This window comes from Schistocerca serialis, chromosome 1, assembly GCF_023864345.2.
Source record: "Schistocerca serialis cubense isolate TAMUIC-IGC-003099 chromosome 1, iqSchSeri2.2, whole genome shotgun sequence".
In the NCBI taxonomy this organism is placed as follows: Eukaryota; Metazoa; Arthropoda; class Insecta; order Orthoptera; family Acrididae; genus Schistocerca; species Schistocerca serialis.
In genome coordinates, this window is record NC_064638.1 from 794,480,586 (window position 1) to 794,502,965 (window position 22,380).

The window sequence follows — 22,380 nt, forward strand, 5'->3', positions numbered from 1 at the left end:
TTGCATATGACCAGAATTGTGTTGTGTATAGTGAGAGATTCTTTGATAATATCGTGTTACAGTAATCACTGAAAGCTTCACATGTTACCCTCTTGACAGGCAGATCTTTTTCTTGTAGCATCTTCCTATCTCTAGCCCTGTGCTTTGTTTTACACCTATTGTGCAGTAGTCTCAGCTTCTTTACAGAAGCTGTATACCATATCATGGAGGATCTCTCCCATCATGAACAGTTCTACTAGCTACATATCTGTTCAGCACATGGTCAACTATTCTTCTAAATCTGAGCCACAGTTCCTCTAGATGTTCCTCTCTAGAGCTAAGTGTTCAGAGTTCATTTGTGAGATACAACACTACTGTCTCTTTCGTAGTTTGCTGATCATGTAAATTCTTCCTCATGTTTTAATTGCACCTTGTATTTTGGTAACCACTGCTCTACAGCTACCTCATGGTCACTGGTACCAGTTTAATTGTGAACATTCTCAAAGAGATCAGATTTGTTTGTTGCTATTTGGCCTAATATATTTCCATGAGTGGATTTCCAAACTATTTGTTCTAGGTAGTTCTCATAGAAGGCATTTAGTAAGGTAAAAACAGTGACTTTCTGCAAGAAAGACTTGAGGAGTATAAATCCATTTGAATGATGACAAAAGGAAGTCACCTAGAGATAATAGTTATTAAGATGGTTTACAAGTTAAACAAAAGGAAATTGCAGTCTCATTTACAGAATGTCTGCAAAAGAAGACAGTTCCCCCCAAACTGAAACAAAAATCTAGGCACACAAAAACAATGAATAAAAAACTAACAGACAGATTAATCTTCTCTTTATGAACCCAACAAAAGAAGACATTGTCTTTAGATGTGAGTATATTATAATGGATGATCTGCAAGTCACTGTATGAAATTATATAATGGAACATGAGTACATGTTGCTGATATGAGTGGGATTCACAGCTTTTTAGAAAGTTATTGACTTTGCTTCAATAAAATCCTCAGTTATTTAGTTAGTTCCATGCATAAAAATTCAACAGCAGCAGGAATGTGGCATACGATTTCATTATATTGATACTCCTGTTGGTTGGATTCCCCCAAACTGTCGTGTCAATATGGAATCGATGGAACACTACACAGGATCTCAGTGGTTTCACCCAATTAATGCCCAAGAGAACAGACATATTGTTCACTCAGCCACACAACGTCATACACCCATGTCATGTATCCTAAGTTAGGAAATGGGCTTCTTTGCTGTGAGACAAGTACTCATGCCTAACAGTGCAACAACGTCAGGAGCACCACAGTCTGTGAACATGGTGACCATTGTTGCATCTTCCCTTGAAATGTCAGCAGAGAGAGATGTGCCAACAGTGGTGCACCCAATGACAACACTGGACACAGAGTGGCACAATATTGCATCCAGTTACTATGTGCAGTGTTTCAATGTACATTCCCATCAGTAAAGATTCCAAGAAATGAATGTTACTGGATTGCATTCATCATCATCATATGGTCGTCAGAACCTATTATGATGGCATGGGGTACCACTGGGCACACATTATTTTACTACCAAGGACACGACCCCCTTCTGATTCACAAATGGACAGTGAGTGTCAGATTTCTGATATGTTAACACCAGTGGATACTCCCTATCTTCAAAGTTTCTGTGAAGTTATCTTTCAAAAAGATAACGCAAGACTGATGGCCGACATGTTCACCATGCTGTCCTGACCAATCTCAATACCAACAGTTTTTGACTGTTGGCCTGGTCTGCACCTTTTCTAGATTCCTCATTCATTGAAAACATCTTGTTATGGGTTGCTGAGATGCTGACACATTACCACTTGACAGACTCTGTGAATGATGAAGCAGCATGCAATAGTGTACCCTTATTTTGTCATCCAAGTACAATTAAACTCGGTGACAATCAGAGTAGAACCATTGTTTCTGCCACAGGTGTCAACTCCATCACTAATTTTGCATCCTATAAATCCCCAAATGACCTACAAGTTTAATCATGTATTCTTCCACCTATACTGTCAATGTAGAATAACTAAAACTTCATCATTTGATATCCTTCTGGGCGTTGCAATTTCAGTGGCCAGCAATTTATAACATTTTGTGGTGTTTAAAAGTAAAGAAAATTAACAGAGGTCAGAATGTTATCTGATGTTAGCATAAACAGTTATGTAATCATGCATCATAAAAAGTAAACAAAAGGCTTAGTAGAAAAGATTGAATGAATCATCAACCTTAAGGTAATAAAAAGTAAAAATATACGAAAAATGAGTACATGTAACCAGTCACTGGCAAATGAAAGGTATGTGACACACATAAATACCAGATACTCACACACGTATATCTTTCAAAGTTTTACTCTTTTCCTGCATCATGTGAGGCACCAAAGAATGTTATTGTTGTTGTTGTTGTTGTTGTTGTTGTGTGTGTGTGTGTGTGTGTGTGTGTGTGTGTGTGTGTGTGTGTGTGTGTGTGTGTGTGTGTGTATGTGTGTGTAGATTAGGGCAAGGGGTGTCAAGGGAGTCCTCTTATTATATAATATGATTGGCACATAGATATGAATAAGTTCATTCTTTAAAAAAAATGTAATTTTGCAGCACCCACTGGTTGTCTCATGTACTACACCAGCACAACTGGGACAGTCAAAAGCTTCAATTATGGAACAACGGCAAATCCAGCAGCTGATGTCAGTAAGTAAAATGTACACCAATATAATACATACTCTATCATTATTTCAAATTTCTTGAAAGAATACTCCATTGTTACCTTTAAACTACTCCTTCCATAATGATAATCAAAGCATTAACAGAAAGTGTAACCCAAACAGTATTTATGGAAGAGGTGGCCAGCATTGGAATCACTTGAGGTCCACCTATAGAAATTTTATCATATACAAACAAACTTTTATTTATTTATTTATTTATTTATTCATCCGTGGAACAATAAATATTGCATGGATGTCGTCAGATTACAACACATGAGCACACATTTACATTTACAATTAAACAGGTTTCTCATATTTTGTGTAGTATTTATAACTAGTCATACACATATTTATAATTACATAATATTTTGGTGATAATGTCATATGTTGCTAATAATCTACATCTATGTTAAATATTCTTTTACAGTATAACATCTTTTACTTACTAAAAAGGTTTTAAGCTTTTGTCTGAAAGTGAGGGGCTCATTTATTTCCTTAATTTCTTGTGGTAATTTGATGTACAGTTTTATCCCATTGTAAAATATACTTTTTTGCGTCTTTGCCTTGTTCTTTCTATCTAGATGGAGGTGGTGACAAGCTCTTGTTTCATGGTCATGTATTAGGCTGTTTGTGTTGTACATGTTGAGATTTTTCTTGATGAACATTATGTTCTGAAAGATATACTCACAAGAAACAGTTAGAATTCCTAGCTTTCTAAATAATTCTAGACAGTGGGCCTGTTGTTGCTATTTGTTGTTATCCTTATGGCTCTTTTTTGTACTTCGAACACAGTTTGTATGTTACTGGCACTTGTTCCACAAAACATGATCCCATAGCTGAGGACTGAGTGTAGATATCCGTAATATGTTATTTTAAGACAGGTATTATTGCATACCGGTGAAAGGATTCTAAGAGCATAGCATGCTGTGGATAATTTCTTTGCCAAAATGTTGACATGGTTTGTCCATTTCAGTTGGCTGTCTACATTCATCCCTAAGAATTTGGTACTTGTTACACATTCTAATTCATTATTATTAACTTTTATTTTAGTGGCATTGTGTTTTTTGTTCAATTGGAAGTTAATATAGTTAGTTTTCTTTACATTTAGGGTTACTTTATTTTTTAATGACCAGTTGTGGACATCATTGAGAGCCTCGTTTGCTCTTTCTAACAGTTGTGTTGGATTTTCACCTGTTATTACTATGTTGCTGTCATCAGCAAAAAGTATTTTTTCGTCATGTCTGATACTTTGTGGGAAGTCGTAATGTATATAAGAAACAATATTGGGCCTAATACACTTCCCTGTGGGACGCCTATATTCACATTTTCTGGGTCAGACAGGTGTTTTATAAGGGAATTGTTTGAAACTTGTGATATGTCAACTCATTGAACTCGGTTTTCCAAGTATGATTTGAACCACTTCTTTGTCACACCTCTTATTCCTATTTGCCCTAATTTATGAAGTAAGATTTTGTGGTCAACTGTATCAAAGGCCTTGGACAAGTCTAAAAAGATACCACTTACATTTTCACCTTTGTCCAGTGCTTCTAAAATTACTTTAGTGAACTGTGCTATAGCATATTGTGTGCATTTTCTGGGCCTAAAACCAAATTGGTCATTGGAAAGAAGATTATATTTATTCAGGTAATTTAGCAGTCTCTTTTTGACTAGTATTTCTATTATTTTAGAGTTTGGAACAGATATCACATTGTGCAGTCATGTAGCAATATCCATAGATTTAAAAATATTGCATATATAAGATAAATGTAATATTCAATGAACTGTGGATGAAGCTTGACCAACATGCATTATATTGCATTAATCAAAAATGATAGTGCATTGAGAATGGCTAGTTTCTAGCTGAAATCTAGATCTACCAATAAAATTTAAAAAGGATGACTGATAGCTGAAATCTATTATTTACAAGTCAAATGTAATAACTTAGTTTGTGTAAAAATATGTGACAAAGTATTCTGCCTCAAAGCTTATCTCTGTAAGCTTGCTTCTAAGGTTCTAATGTATTCCCCACTCTCAGGCAATTTTCATATTGCATTGTTGCTCCCATTAATCAGACACTGCAAAAATCATCACAAACACATTCCTCTGTTCACACAAATTAATATAGTTTAGACTTGGGTATTTCAGATCACTCAGCTCTGTTTATTGAGCTCCCAAAAGCAAATAACCTAAAGCCTCCAGAAGTGTGTATAAAAAGGGATCTCAGTAAAAGTAAAATGGATTTATTCCGCAGTAAATTAAGTATAATAAGCTGGCCTGTAGACTACAATAGTTCAAGCTCGATAAACTATGACAAATTCTTAAATTGTTTCTTAGAGGTATTTAATGAATCATTTCCTCGTAGATATAAGCAAAAGAAGGTTAATGGTAAACTCAAATGGATTACAACAGGAATAAAGATCTCTAGTGCCAGAAAGAGAGAGCTCCACAATGAGCTAAAATCAATCAGAAATCCAGATTTTGTTATTTATGTCAAACAGCATAAAGCTGTATTTAGGAAAGTTGTAGCGGCAGATAAAAAAATGGCAAATAATAAATTCATACGAGAACACAGAAATAAGACAAAAGCAGTGTGGTCAGTTGTTCAGTCTGAACTAGGAGCCAAAGTAAAAATTCATGAGATTTTGAAAATTAGACATGAAAATGAAATTATAGTAAACCCTGTTCAGATGTCAAGTTGTTTCAATGAATTCTTCCTAAACGTAGTAAGATCGGATGTGGATATGACATTCTATCAGGGCATCACAAATTTGGAAAACAGCCAGAACACATCTTTTAAACAATTTGAAAAAATAACCCAAAGGGATGTGGAAAAGGAAATATTGTCTCTAAAAAACAAAACCTCACATGGGTGGGATGAAATAACAACATCTGTAATCAAGTATGTGTACGATATTATTTCCCAACCACTGTCAACTATTATAAATCAATCTTATGAACAGGGATGCTTTCCAGAGGTATTGAAATATGGTGAGATCAAACCTCTATTCAAGAAAGGATCGACAGAACATATGGGGAATTACTGCCCTATCTCTCTCTTGCCAGTCTTCTCTAAAGTGTTTGAAAAGATTGCAGCAAAACAAATTAATAACTTTCTTACTGTAAATGATATAATTTTTAAAAACCAGTTCGGATTCCAACAGGGTAAAAGCACTGCAAATGCTATAAATGAGTTTATCCAAAAAATATGCTCCACATTAGATAAAGGTAGGAAGGTCACAGGTATATTCTGTGATCTGACTAAAGCTTTTGATTCAGTGAACCATGCATTACTCCTCCACAAATTACAGATGTATGGAATCAGAGACACTGCTTTAAAATGGTTTATCTCTTACCTGTCAGGTAGGAAACAAAGAGTAATTTTAACTTCAAATGGAACCAATTATTCATCAGACTGGAAAACAGTTCCCCAAGGAGTCCCACAAGATTCGATATTGGGTCCCTATCTGTTTCTTTTTTACGTAAATGACCTACCACTTGCTATTGATGTTCATTCAGTCTTATTTGCTGATGATACATCAGTTCTAATTGAAAATGAAGTATCTGAAAATATTCCATAAAAAGCCAAAAATACTTTAGAAAAACTTGAATCTTGATTCTATCAAAATGGACTAAAACTAAATGTAACTAAAACCAAAATGATGCAATTTGAAGCTAAATCAGTAGAAAGGAGTGAAATAAAGATAACACAGGATATCACAGAAGCAAACCACGTGAAGTTCTTAGGCCTAAATCTTGACAAAAATTTAAATTGGAAGGTACACATAGATTACTTAGCAAATAAACTGAACAACTTAGCATTTGCAATCTGTATTTTGTCAGGTGCCACAAACATGGATACCAGAAAGATAGTTTATCACTGCTACTTTGAGCCAGTTATTTGTTATGGCATAATCTTCTGGGGAAATTCAGCAAATGTCACTAGGCTCCTAGTATTACAAAAGAAAGTAATTAGAAACATGTGTGTTGCAAAAAAACGGGAATCCTGTCGACCACTGTTAAAAAATTTAAAAGTACTATCTATCCCCTCACTTTACATATATGAGATGGTGGTGTTCCTATATAGAAATCAACATACACTAGACAATTTCCGTTTTGACCACAACTACAGCACTCACCACAGAGATAACTTCAAACTTCCAACACATCATTTAAAACTTTATGCCCAAACGCCAGAGTATATGGGGTTAAAAATTTTCAATAAAATAAAAGGCAGTAATATATTTAAAATGGAGGTTGGTTCACTGAAAAGATTGCTCTTTACTCTCCTGGTGGAAAAGTGTTATTATTCTGTCGATGAATTCATTGAAGACAGCTTCACAATCTGAACACAGGGATTGTAATACATTTATTTTTTTATGTACATGTGTAGCTGTAACTTAGGTATGTAAAATATAATGTAAACTTTTGTATTTCTCTTAAAAAAAGTGGAAAAAGTTTCTTTTGTAAACCTTGACATGTCTCCTGTACATCACATCAAATGATTTGAAAATTGTATGTAATGAGATGAATAAACCACATAACACATAACATAACAATCTGAATAATGGGTTAACACTTCATGTGTATGATCGATTTTTTTGTATATTTTTGTCTGGATCAGTCATAAAAATGGATGTTTTAATAATAATTGGAATTATGTGTTGCAGCTCTTGCTGGCACACGAGAACTGGTTAACCTCAACTATGGAGTATGTGTTCAGATGCAACCTGGCTATTGCTGTATTGAATGGAGTCAGAATCCTGCAGACCCATACTCTTTTACTGTGTCTGGTGATACAGGAGGATTAGACAACACGTTACTTGGTGAGCAATAAGAGTTACAAGCATTTTGTATTGTTTCTTCATTTAATTATGGTTGGTAATTTAAAATGGCAATTTTTAGACGTATCTCAAAAATACAAACCATCTACCTAAAGATGGGACAACATGGTTGAATTTTTTTGGGACAGACATTACCAATGCAGAAAAATATGAGGTGGTCATCAGGAACTGAATTGGGGATCACCATATCAGTAAACAGCAATGCAACCATTAGACTGCAAAGGTAGTACAGAAGGTTGGACTAATCCAATGATGAAAGCAGAGATATAATGGAATGACAAAGCTCACCCTTGTATTTGTAGTGAAACATTAGTAACGAGTAGCAAAGGATGATGCATTAGGCAGTTTTCCCTTTAGTAGGTATCAGAAGGTCTTTTTTGCATCTTCGCACATTCTGTCAACTGAGAACTAGTCTTCAGTGGCACTTCTTTGAAGTGTGATATCATATTCTTTCACAGAAACAACAGTGACACAGACTTTGAACCCCAAAAAAAACATTATAGTATCCTTTATTGATAGACGCATGAGGGCAACAAATTTGCTCATCTTAGTAAAGTCATGATTAGAAGATGGCATTGATGTGTTGATAAAATCATATGGCTGCCAGTCTGGAGTAAGCCTGTTAATCCAAAGCCACTTTGACAGACTTTGTGTCAGTTTTTCTGCTTCTTTTGTCTCATTTAGCCACACAAGGTTGAGTGGAACCCATTCCAGACATTGACAGTGCAGAAAAAATGAGGTCGTCACCAGGAACTGAATTTGGTGCCTCCTGATAGTAAACAGCAATGCAACCATTAGACTGCAAAGGTAGTACAAATGGTTGGACTCATCCAATGATGCAAGTGGAGATATAATAGAATGATAAAGGGGATAAACAGTAGAATTAGTAAACATAAACCTTGATACTTACTTAATTCTGTAGATCATGAGCATTGAGTGAAAGCCAACACAGTATATTTGTTCTTTTCCTAATAGTCTCCATGTTTATGAAGCTGTGCAGGCTGGCCTCATGGACCAAGAAATGAATAAAGGATCTCTTCTGCTTGTAGTCTGTAGCAACATTCTACAAAAATATCTAATTCTGCCTTACATTAATAAGGTTGGTGTATGACATTAAGTTAAGGCCTCATGTTGTATGAGGTCAACTGATTCCAGACCTGTGACTAATAGCCACAAAAATTCTTTAGGCACTTTGGGCTGACCTAGCTTCTCTTTGCTCCTGAGTGCACTGTTATCACATTTACTATACACTGCTCAACGCTTTAAATGTGCATTTGTGTGTGTTATCCACTTGCCATTAAAATGGTATTACTGTGTGATGCAGGAAGTAGTGGTAGAGGAAAGTTGCTGGAGGTTGTGTGAATTTAAATCCTCAACATGTCTTAGATATATTTATTAGCCAGTTCAGCAGATATGAGCACTCATGTGTAAGATGAAACATAAGTAAAATAGGCAGTGCTCAAATTGCAAAAAGCAAACTTAACACATTTTGGATGGATCCCACATTTACTCGTGTTTCTCATGCCTCCTGTTACAGACAGATTTCTAGAGCACTTGAGTTTTCTAAACACACTCTATAGATGCCATCTTCTATGATTTATTTTAACTACTTTGTCTATTTAGGTGTTTACACTAGTAGTCAGTGTGTCAAACTTGATTGCCTTCATGTACTTTTTGCTTATGTACCATTTCGACTATATTTTTATATTTCAAATAGTTACTATTTTTGTCTTAAAGGTCCTCATGCTTTTAGAGGCAGCCCTATTCAGAAAAAGGAAGGAAATGAACAAATCTTAAACACTCTCATAGGTTTTTGACATGAATATTCAGACATTTCAAGTGATAATGAAGATCCTGATGACAGCTTGAATGAATGTTTTGTGGTTCTGAGGCTGATTCTAGTGACAGTGGCAACATTAGACCTATACAGAAGCATAAGATGCAGTTATTCTGTTTTTCTGAATAAAACATGATAAACAATTATGTAAACAGTAAGAGAATGATGAGAAAGACCCAAAATAATCAAATATAAGCCCTAGACATAATATCCAAAAATACTCAAGCAGAAGTTGACACTCCAAACTAGTATTGTACAATCAGCTAACAAGAAGAAATTACCTAGATAATAAACCACACACAAAAGAGTTGAGCACAGTTAACAATAAAATACGGATTCTTAGGTTTTAACATACCAGGCCCTTCACCAGTCTCACCATTACTGAACTATAGTCTCTTGTGCAATTTAAACTGAAAGACATGCACTGAACAGAACTAGCACAACCTCTTCTAGCTGTTGTGATCAAACACACACCATGGCTAATAGCAGCCTGTATGTTGTCAGCACTACCTTCCCTGCAGCCATGAAGCCAAGCACTCACCTACAGTGACCAATACCCCATGCTGATAACAAGCCAAGTGCTGCAAGCACAATACCCAAACTACACAAGACTACTTCTGCTGCTTTGGAACACAAACTTCCTGCTCTGTGTTGTCCAGTTGAGGGTCCTCTCAGATAGTCACTAGCTGTGTTGTTGTCCTGCTGGCTATCTGCACACTGACACGGCCCCACACAGCTGACACGAGTCCACACAGGCTCTCCTGTAGCTCCTCATGACCAAAGTGTCCTCTGTGTCCTCACTGTACAGGGGGCTGCTATCAAAGATGCCAGCAGGCAAGTGCCATTGGTCATCTCAGGTGCAGCTTCTAGCTGCCCAATTTCCCAAACCGGCTATGCTGAGGCATAAGTGAGACCTAGCAGCATGCCGACCATGGCCCTGGTGCTCTGCATTCGGAGTCTTATCCCACGGCTTTCCACAGGAGCCAGCACTGGCTCTAAGTTGATGCTGCTTCCATCACTTGGCACCAGTTGCCTCTCCACTATCATACTTGCCTGTTCCTACCCTTAGCTTGGCACAGCATTTGGCAGATAAGCAGATTTGTGTACCCTCTGCCATGACAGGGATGCATACTAGCACTGGAGCCAGCTGCCAAGAAGGGGTGGAATTCAACTGTGCCACAAATTGTTAATTCACAGCACAATTATAAGGTATGGTCAAAAAGTTTTCATTTGAGGACACTACTGTAGTATATATGCAACACAGTGTGACTCCAATGCTGGTGCAGAAGTACTGACATGAAAGCAAGGGATTAATGTGTCATTTCTGTCTTTCTGATGTACATCCAGTAAATGCAAAAACATGATCAACAATGATGTTAATACCAAATGTGTCTAAACATGACAGACACCAGTCGACATCCATTGGAGAAAGCTGAATGTGTACAGGTTAGCATCTCTGTCAAAAACCACCAAAAAGTTCAATAACCAGCCATCTGTTGAAAAGGTGATACACACCCAGTTCTTTGATTGGCAGGGTTCATTGCTTATTGATTTCAAGGAATGTGCTGCCTGCATCACTGGAGAATTGTACTGCACAAGACTGGAGAAATTACGGCATGCAATCAAGATCAAACATCTGGGAAAACTGCGACAAGCAGTGCTGTTGCTTCGTGAAAATGCACATCACCATATTGCAATTGTCATATTGTGGAAGTTATGCTATCTCAAGGGGGAAACACTCAAGCACCCACCCTACAGTCCTGATCTCTCCCCATGTGATTAACATGCCTTTGGTGCCTAAAAAAAGGCCTTGGAGGGTCAACGGTTCCTATCAGATGAGAATGTGCTGTACACATTTATGGACTTCTTGATGCATGGACTTCTTCAGGCAGAAGGACAGGGTGTATCTTCAATATGGTGCTTTTATCAGATGATTGCCTCAATGCTTACAGCAATTTCGCCTGATTGGCATACCGATTCTGGACTGTACAGCCTTCAGACAGAAACATGTTAGTTGCCCTTTGTACTACCATTGCCATCAGTGAAAATCAAAGTTTACAATTGTGTATATTTTCAGAATATAAATGGTGCAACATGTTCGTCCTCTCTACAAAGGCATCTCACCTGAACAACAATAACATCCACAGCAAAACATAATTTGGATTTCAGAAGAGTTGCTATACTGAGAATGTCATTTACTTGTTCACTCGCCAAATTTTACAAGCAATAATAACCTAATAGCACCAGTTAGTATTTTCTACCACCTTTCTGAGGCATTTGATTGGGTGAATCACAATATTCTCCTAGGTAAATTGAAGTTTTTAGACTGATGGCATTACAAACTAACATATAATGTCATTCCTAACCAAAAGAGTGCAGAGTATGCTCTGCAACATGACAGTCATTATCTTGGTGCCTGTTTCATCACACATGCCATGCGGATTCTCTTCACTGACAGCAGTTTCTCAAAACTCCACAGGTGGGAACTGGTGTTTCAACATTGTATTGGTGCTTACTCATAACCTGGCCTTAACATACGTTAATTTCTTTAGTCTCAGCATTTCTTCTCATTAACTCTTACTTTCTACACTCCTTGTTAGATTTCTATATCTTTTATTTTCTAACCTATTTTTCCCTGCCCTCCACCTCTAACAAATACAATGCACTTAGCTTTCTATTCTTATTAATCCTTGCACAATATTTTAACAGTAATCTCTGTCTCACTTACTACCCTAACTCGTGCCTTTAAACTGGCAGATTTTAAAATATTGTCCTGTTGCAGTCCCCAACAATTGGTTTTTCCTTCTCATCCCATTTGGTAAGTCTCCCCTGACCTGGGATCAGAGCAATTTTTCTTGACTCTTCCCATTTTCTAAACCTCACCAATCCTTTTTCTTCAGTCCTCTTCCTTCCTCTTCAACTCTTCTGCCAGAAAAAGTAGCCAATGACTCCAGAAGCTTGCTCATTTACTTAATCTTTATAAACATTTTCTCCTTCTGCCACTTGGTGAGTAGATTTTTATCTGTCCAATTACATTATATTGTGAAAAATTGATTACTTTTGTTTGTACACTATGTCGTAATGTATTACCTGGTAGACTGCTTTAGAGAAGCCTAGTTCTAGACAGAGTTTAAGATTACAAGTATCTGTACGGTCTGATCATAAAAGATATAGCAGTAACTTAATTAAAGAAATGAGTACTAGTATAATGTCTCTTACACCTACAAAACATCTTCATTCACATGAAGTACTATTTGTATTTTTATTCACACACTCCCAGAAGTAATCAGGAAAATATTTGTTCAGTAAGTGACTTCCCTCCTACTCAATATTCAGAGCAAAATTTGGAAAGTAGCATAATCTGATAAAGTTACTTTTCTCTGAGCAAGTATTAGACAGCAGCTCTTTCACATTACAGTGCATTCACTATGTAATGTACTGGCATCCACTGTGTGAAATACAGTACATGATTATTCTTCACAAGTAACATAGGGTGTTCAGACAGCCTCTCTGCAGTGCCGTATGATTGTTAGCCACACATGCCATATGATTGTTTGCCTGTCTGGGTTACTTCCCTTCAAGTCAGGGACACTTTCAACATTTAATGTGAAAATTTAAGTAAAACTGAATATTCAATAAATTAATAACTTGTATTTCACTGAGTTTCATTTCTGTATATTCACTGTGGCATACGGCACACGCAGCTAACAATTATACAGCACTGTGGAGAGACTTTTTGAACATCCTGTATTTATATTAACATAAAGCAGTATAGCCAACTCTAGGGGTAGAGGGGTGGCTACTATGTAGGATGGGAGGGAGCGAAAGGTTGAGGTGGGATAACAGGCTGGTGAAGGCCCAGAGGGACCCTGCTATCAAAATTAACATTTTATTTTATTCTTACATTCATGCTAAGTCAGTGTAGGGTAGCAAACATGCCTCAATTCCAAGTGAGGAGAGCCCAGTAACCGGCCAGATGACAACAAGTGACTAACCAACTGATTGCCCACATGAGTCCAGATTTTCTGATGCCTGTGCTCAGTCTGTGGCATGTGACCCCAACACAGAGTTGTGCCACAAACATCTTGCATCAGTGGTGCACGAAGACAGTCAGGAATCTTTCTATGGCAGCCAGCTCTGTGATGAATGAATGTGACCCAGTGGTCTTTGGTATGCAGCGCAGCAGCACGAACATTGCAATGGCGGAAGATGGCTGCCGTGCACTGGATGCAACCTGCTTGCTGATGTAATGATCGTGGGATGACCTCCTGCACCATAGCTCTAAGACCAGAAGGTGGACTTAGCACAGGAACCTGGTACAACAGAGACCCAAACTCATGAGTGCTGCTGGCAACTCCATGTGGTCTCTTTGTCTGGCACAGCCCTCATGGCCTGGTACAACTGCTGGACTGTGGATGAAACTGCTACAGACATGACAGCATGACACAAGATATCAGTGCACTTTTTACACTAATGTGCCACTTTGTCATGTTCTTGGCAACACCACTGAAACCTGTTGATGGTGAAATCCCCTTGCCTGTACTGTGCATTACTGCAGTGCTAGCAGGTTTCACCAAGAGAGTCTGGCCTGTCTTGCTATAATTCTATAGCTGTGTTGCTGTAATTCAGCTACCAGTGGCAGTGGCAATACTCCACCACATATTTCCATAGATTTGCCCATAAAATTGTAGCAGCACTACACTATCCTCCTTCACAAAAAGACACAACTCCCACATCTCACTCAAGATCAATCTGTAGCAGGATATCACATTTTCAGAACAAATTTTTATCATAAAAGTGTCTGATGGCTTAACTCACAAGGTTCAGGAGCACATTTAAGCTATAAACCTTACTTACTAGACTTCCACTAGCTATTAAGTGGCTTATTCTTACCCCATTTAATAGTCCGTTGGTTCCTTTGGAGCACACGTCACATCATCCCTTTATATTTTACATCCTGCCAGTCATGTTCTTTTGGCAATTCTCTTTACAAATGCTCATGACGTGTTCCATGGCCTCACATTCTCCTAAACTCTAGATAATACATATCTTATTAACATTCACACTATGGTATTCCACATTCACTCAGTTTCATGCTCTAGGGATTCAGTCTGCCAGAATCTGTACATAGGTGGATTGGGTCGATGGGTCACTCTCTGCCTCTGATAATGAAGGCTATGGACAGCTAAGTTAGAGCCACTATGGTGCTAGATATCATGATGCTCAAAGTCACGGCTACTCATCATTGCCCTCCCTAAATTGCTTAGCATGCTGCCTCTACTATTCTGCAGAAGTGTGCCCTTCTTTTGCAGCTACTAATTGGCTCAGGGAATGGATCTGGTCTGGTTTCAATGTATTATTCAAAAAGGTTTGATGCTGCATCAGGAGTATCTCTAGTGGTTCACCTGGCCAGCACAACTGTGGCTGTGACATGTTCAACTGGGCTACTCCAATAACTGTAGCTTGTACATGGAAGATTGGCCCCATTATGTCACCTCTTGTCCTATTAATCAACAACCCACTAGCCCTCAGCTCTATCCACCTTGTTTCCATGAACCTGTCCTGCCCGAGCAACTTGCCACCACTACAACATTGTTGGGCACATAATAAATCCAGTGTAACCCCACTTGTTGCAAATACAGTTGAGGTTTCACAGTGCCCCTCAGACAATTTACCCCTTTTGTTCTGCATAAGGACAGCTACACTACACATGTGTTTTCACCAGTTTCAATCACCCAAGCCAGACACCCTGCACTCTTCTTTCTTCTGACAGCATTGCAGTTCCTCTTCTGTCATCACTACATGTCTTTCTCCTTCCTCAGAGATTAACAACATGCCACCTGTCCTTACTTGTCCAAATTCCCCTGGGATTCCCCATTTCACTGGATAGAGGTGAATGGTGTAATATTTGAGTTATGCATGTTTCCCCACTACTGCCAACTAAACCAGTATGTAAAACTGTGCCTAGTCAGTCCTCTGCTCTACTCATGCCAAATGGTAATAAAAATGTAAACTCTGCCTACTGGGCTCTACAATCAATCTCAGTTCAGTGGCAGTTCCTGCTGTACTCTTTGCAACCTGAACAAGTATTGCTCAGCTGCCCTAGCAAATCATAATCAATAGCTTCCTGTAGGCTTGCTGTTACCACTTGTGCATCACACACAGTGTCTGCTAGTGATTGTAACATGCTTGTTATGGTGATTCTTGCATCCAACACATCCATGCGTGCTTGCATGATTCCCAGATCTCAGTTTACAGTGTCCTGTGATGTCTTTGCCTACATCACCACCTCTCTCATCAGTTTCTGAAACACACATGTATTGGTCAACACTCCATACTCAAGCTTGGTTTCTGAATGGTGTGCCATTCCACCTCCAACTCACTATCCTCTGCCAATTTCTTCATGTCCTCTACTATCCCATTCAGTTCTTTGATGTTGCTGGCATCAGCTGTTCCAAACACCATCTTCAAAATTCTCTCTCCAGCATCTATCCAATCCCTCTTTTGGTGACGTAGTGAACACAGCACCACTTACTGTATCAGTTCCCTAATTGTTCATAAGATTTATGCAACTTCTCACATTCCCCAGAAAATTCCCTGAGTGCACACCTGCTCTTGGCTCCCCATCAAAGTCCAGAACACACCTCCCCACTTCATTCCTGAAATCCTTTGCATTAAATACTAATACCAGCACCCATTGATGGCTGGTAGCCAACAATCCTCTTGTTTGGAAAATAGAACTCCTTCCTCCAGGTGCTGATTCTGCCACACCACCCATCTGCTTCAGATGAAAGGTGCAGCACAGCCATGATTAGAGCAGAATGCTCCTCACCATTGACCTCTTGACATTGGACACACCCAAATAATGGTTTGATACAGGAGAAGAAAGTACAAATAACTTCTTAAAACTGGACTTGACATTAAAACTTTTTTCTTTTCTTCAAATACGTCTTGACATTCCCTCCACCCACATTAAATTTGCACCTTTCTTCAATTGCTGTGTGAGTGATTGGCTACATCAGTAAATCCCTTCACAAATTTCCAATAATAGTTTGAGAGTCCAAAAACAGTTGTAGCTCTCTTACTCAACTTGGGAACTGGGAAACCTTTTACTTCTCAAACCAGTCTCAACTCTGTTTTCATCCCATATTTGCTAATCATATGCCCCCAAGTAGCCTGCTTCCTCCAATGCAAAATGACACTTCTCAATAATTAACACCAGACGTGCAGCCCACGACCTCTTAAATATCTCCATCAGATGTTGCCTCTGTTCCTCCACATCTTTTGAGAATACAATTGTATCATACAGGTAGACTAGACATTGAAGAGACTCCAGTTCCCTCAGTACTTCATCCAAAAATCACTGAAACATTGCAGAAATACTCTTCAATCAGAACAGTGTCCTCCAATATTGGTAATGACCATAGGGTACCGAAAATGCTGTCTTTGGTTGATCCTCCAGAACCACCTCCTGCTAATTCTTAAATCCAGGGTAGAGAAATACCGACACTGCCCCAAGTTATCAATGGCCTCTGTGATGTTAGGTCAGGCTATTCATCAGACACAGTCTAACTGTTAAGACGATGGTAATCACAGCAAAACCTGTATATCCTAGAGCCATCTGTAGACTTCTTTGACACAATCACAACTCCTGCCTCCCATGGATTATTGCTCTCTTCTATCATTCCATCAGTCAACTGCTGGTTGATAAACTCCTCCACATTCAGTTGTAAATATTGAGCTACCCAATATGGTCTGTGATACACTGGTGCTTCATTGCCTGCTGGAACTTAGTGCTCAGTAGTGAGCATTGTTGGCAATGGACTCAGGAGAAATAATTCTTCAAGTTCCAACAATAACTCCTCCATTTGCACTCTCTGTACACCATTTAGATGCTCCACCTTCTTGCATAATGCAGTCTTAGCAGATGCCTGTTTGGGCTCATGGTTTACATACTCTGTGCACAAGTCCTACTCCTCCATAATGTCCAAACTTGTTACTAACATTCACTTCATCAACTTCACTTCTTCAGCATCAAATATATTGAGATTTGTGGCTGCTACCTTCCTACCATGTCTCTCCTGTATGTGTACAATACTCATTTAAAAAAAAAAAAAAAACAACTCACTAAATCTAACACATTGTTTCCTTCCAATGGCTCTATTACACATAATGTATCAACAGGTAAGTCTGGCTCCACCCTCACACAAAGCAATTTTCCAGTGCCACCTGGCACAGTTATCCAAATCAAGTCTTAGTGTATTTGTGCATGATTTAATCAGAGCACCCAACACTATAGACACACCTCATGACAGCTCTACACTGGTAACTGCTTTCCCTAGCTGGAATGTTTTTCCACTAAGTTCTACCACATTTTTCCAAAGGTCAATCTTGGAATGATGTTCATACAAAGGATCCAACCCAAGGATCATGCAGTAACCCTTGCTTACATGAGGCACTGTTCCCACCCACTGCTTCATCTGAACTGCCTCCAACTAATAATCTGTTTCCACTGACGCCAATGGCCTTACTTCATTATCTCCTACTCCATACAACCTATGGCATATTGGGTTCCATTGCCTCACTCACTAGGTCTTTACTGGTTACTGACACATGTTCTCCATGTCCTACAAAACTTAGACTTCTTGCTCTTCCCTCACCCCCCCCCCCCCCCCCCCCCTCGCCCCTCTCCCAAAACCTCTGTTATCACACATGATGTCTCTATATATGTACTCATTGTGTCCAACAAGAACATCTTCTGGTGGACTTCAGGTTCCCTCTTGCAGGTAACGGCAATTTTTTTCCTCCCTGTCCACCCCTATTCCTTCACATACACTGGTCGACCATTTCCAAAATTCTGTTGCCAATACATATTACCTCTATCCCATTGAGGCTGGTGGGACTGCTTCTGCACATGCCCTGCCTGTCCACATCTGTAACACCATAAATTTGTGGATAACACTCCACGCCTATCACATACAACTGTTGATATATTTATCTCCTCACATTCCATTACTAATGTAACACCAGAATGAAGATCCTTTGGAGCACCTGTATGTGCCCGTAACATATCAGGTAGAAAGCCTCTTAGAAAAGCATTGAGTGCTCTTTTCTCAGCTTCCTGTAGCAAAATTTTATTTGCCTCAACATTCTCCCCAGTTCATATGTATACACATTCACCTTCCTTATCCTATTTGTAAAATTCTGTAGTGTTTCCAAAACCTCCTCACAGCAGTACTCAATTGCTCTTGAAAAAACCTTGCACTGTTCTGCTTCTTATAGCTCTGCAGAAGCCCTTGCTTCAGCTGCTTGAACATCTCCACATTCCTCAGTGCCTCTGTACACCTTTTTTCCTCTACCACTAGACATAATTTTGCCACTCATAGTAACTGACTCTTAGGCCAACCACTTGTACCTGGTGGTTTCGTCATGTCCTCGACAAACAATACCACAGCCTCAGAAGAACTTACAGAGAGGGGATAATTAGGCTAGTGGCAGCTGTATCAAACTCATGGTCTCATGACTGGGACAGTGCTATTTGCTTGTGCTTAACTACAAATTGTCCCTGCAATTCTGTATTATCTGCTGACAGCTGTGCTACTTTTTCCATCAACAAACATACTGCCTCTGTCTCCATATCTCTAACTTTGCTACTGCAACATCTTTATCCCTCGCTCACACACAATACATACAGTAGAAGTACACAACAATTCTCACACTGAAAATTACCAGCAAATTATACCTTATGCATTGCCTTGCAACATAGCCATAATGGTGGCTTGTAGAACAAGTTACAGACACTGACTCAGTGCATGGCACAGTACATCCAAGTAGATTGCTCAGTGAATGTCCAGCATACCCCAAACTTCAGAAAGATTAGCTGGTTCCTCTGGCCTAAACAAAGTAACCTATAGGTTACGATGACACTTCCACATAGATCCCATGTCTGTCACAGAAACAAAAAATAACCCACAGTCCTCTCACTCACCCAACTGCATTGGCAGTGCTGGCCATGGCCCAGACATTGAGCTGCATGGATGATGAACCAGCTGCTGACAACCAAAGATGACACCACCACTTCTGACCCAACTATAGCTGACCTTGGAGTTGGATGGGTGGCCACAGTGCAGGATGGCAGGTGGCAGGCTGATGAAAGCCCAGAGAAACTCAGCTGTCGAAATTTATTATTTTATTTTACTTATACATATACGCTACTTCAGTTCAGGATAGTGGCCATGCCCCAACTCCACATGAGGAGAGGCCAGTGGCCAGTGAGATGACAACTAGTGCCCAGCGAGCTGGCTGCCCATGCAGACCCAGCTTTGCTGATGCCTGTACTCAATGTGTGGCATGGGACCCTTTTGTGTGAGTCATGCTAAAAACACCTCACATTAGTGCTACAGAATACAATCAGGGATTTTACTACAGCTGCCAGCTCTGCAATGAAAGACAGTGTCCCAGCAGCCATTGGCATACAGCATGGTGGCGTCCACACCATGATGGTAGAGGGTGGCTGATGTACATTTTATGTGACCAGCTGCCTCTGGGTGGGAGTCCAGTTTGCCGATGAAGGAAGCCTGGGGTGGCCTACTGTGCTGTGCCACTAAGTCCAGAAGGTGGTACTGTGACAGAGACCTTAGCTCATGAGTGCTGCAGGTGGTCCCATATGGTCCCTCATCAGGTGGAGCCCCCTATGTCCTGGTAGAACTTCTGGGCTGTGAATGAAACTGCTACCAACATGATTGATATTTATACAAGATAGCAGTGCACATGCTATGTCACTGCACTGTTCCTGCTCACGGTCTTGGTAACATCACTGAAACTCATTAAGAAATCTCCTGTTCGTGCTGTGCATTATCGCTGCACTGGCAGATTTCACTGAGCAAGCCTGCCCCATCTTGCAATAATTCAGCAGCTCTGTTGTTTTAACCAATATGACAAAACCTGCACTAACCAGCTACCACCCGCTACTCTAATACCTCACCACATATTTCCTCAGATTTGCACACAAAATGGTATTGACACTACAACAGAGAGGAACTTATATGAAACACCAATGATAGTGGGATGGAGATTACTTCAATTTGAAGTCATCTATTTTTGCTTAAACTGAAATAGTTCTTCTGCTTGCATTTTTCAGGGCAGCCTGCTGCAGCATTGAATGATGGAGCTTGTACAGGAGATTTCATTGTGATTCCAAATCCAAGCCAAAATGGTGTTCCTGTTAACACGGACCGTTTCTGTGGAAATGCACTCATTACAACAACAAGTATGCATTGCATTCAATCTGTTCTTTATGTTAACAAAGTCAGTAAGTTAATACAGTCCAAATATGAACATTGGCAGAGAGTACTCCTAGTAGAGGCATTCATATTACAAAATTACGTCTTGTCTCTGATGTGCAGTCATTTATAACTTTTTATTTCTTTGTATTTTTATTACAAGCACCATGGACAAATATTTTCAGTACCAGCACTGTGAACAGATAATGTAATATCCTACTTTTATGTCTAAGTGATGAGTAGGGCTTATGAGCAGTTCTGAATGAATTTATTTTTAAGGTAGGTTAACAAGGGTCTGATTCAGTGCTTCGTTCACATGGATTGGATAAAAACTAGTGGCAACACTACCATAACATGAAGGATGTGCATCACATGGAATGCATGCTGTCTGTAACTGACAGCAGAAGGTCATTTGAAGATTGCAGTGAGCAGCAACAGCTGTGTTTGAGTCAACTGCTGTGTGTACTCTTTGAAAGTGCAAGAGGCCAGGTCAAATACCCTAACAGTATGTTTAGGAAACACAAAAAATGTGCATGGAACGAGTTTGAAGTGGCACATGGTCTGAGCATATGACAATGTTTCCTCCTGTCATTGCATCTCATCATCCTTCATGACAATGAACAGTGCCACACGGCAAACCCCGTGCTGGAGCTCCTGCTTACATGGGGTGGGAAATACTGGAATATCCATCATATTCATCCAATATGAGTCTGTGTAATCATGACTTGTTCATCTAACTGAAGCAGCCTCTTCGTGGCACCCTCTACAACACAAAAGAAGACATCACTCATGCCATAGACTGCTCCTTGTGAGACATTGGCAGAGGTGGATGTGTTGACATTGTACAATACCCTCCATCTGGGCAGGGGTAGCTGATTGAGATCTGAGGAAGGTGATTGAGATGTGGCTTGTAATATGATGAATGTCTGTCAATAAAGTCTTGCATAAATTGCAACCGTATTGCCACTACTTTTCATCCAACCCATGTATAGAAGTTCTGATAACAATAGAGGAGCACTCCATTTCAATTGGTCTAATCTCTTCGTCTTAGCATCTCAGATATTACTGAAACTTGGTATGTAGAATCCAACAATTACCAAACACATTATGAAAAATTTTAGCTCTCATTCAAGTGATGGCAGTTGAAATATCAAGTATGTCACATTCCAGAGGTTTTTTTTTTCATTTTGATAATAGATTACATAGTAGTTGGAGTAGTCTCTCTGTGATATATTTTGCAGTAACTTGCTGCTAAGTTAGTAACCAACTTACAGCTTGCAGGATTCAAGGTTGAATAGGTTGGTCACTATGGCCACTCAAAGTTGAGGGGAAAAAATGATCAGTTCAAATATTTTCTGAATTTCAGCCACTAATTTTTTCTAAACAAGAGGCTTTAGGAAGGCCTCCTTTTATAAGAATCTAAAGTGCTTTAAGACTAGCAAAGTCACCAAGTCCTAGCCATTACAGATTCTTGGTTTACTTTGGGAAATAATATCTGGGAAACAGTACATACTGACAACCCATTGATGCAATAGCAAGTGCAGGAAGAATTGCCAAATGATGGTGCTTAGGAACTGAGCATCGATCATTTCTCTGTGCCAAGTGTTTCAATACCATGTTCCTCAAGGATGCATGAAATTTGTGAATGTATCTTGCTGCTCAACTGAGGTCTCCCACATATTTCCAGCCCATCATTCATCATTGTAG

The 22,380-nt window shown here is 39.3% G+C and overlaps 1 protein-coding gene across 1 annotated transcript in view; it reads left to right on the forward strand.

The window, feature by feature from the left end:
• LOC126434319 (uncharacterized) overlaps positions 1 to 22,380 on the forward strand; it is a 132,792-nt gene that overhangs the window by 91,640 nt on the left and 18,772 nt on the right. The window contains exons 6-8 of the mRNA XM_050090455.1: positions 2,607 to 2,699; positions 7,381 to 7,536; positions 20,532 to 20,660. Coding sequence (XP_049946412.1) covers positions 2,607 to 2,699; positions 7,381 to 7,536; positions 20,532 to 20,660 — 378 coding nt within the window. The remainder of the gene's footprint in view (positions 1 to 2,606; positions 2,700 to 7,380; positions 7,537 to 20,531; positions 20,661 to 22,380) is intronic.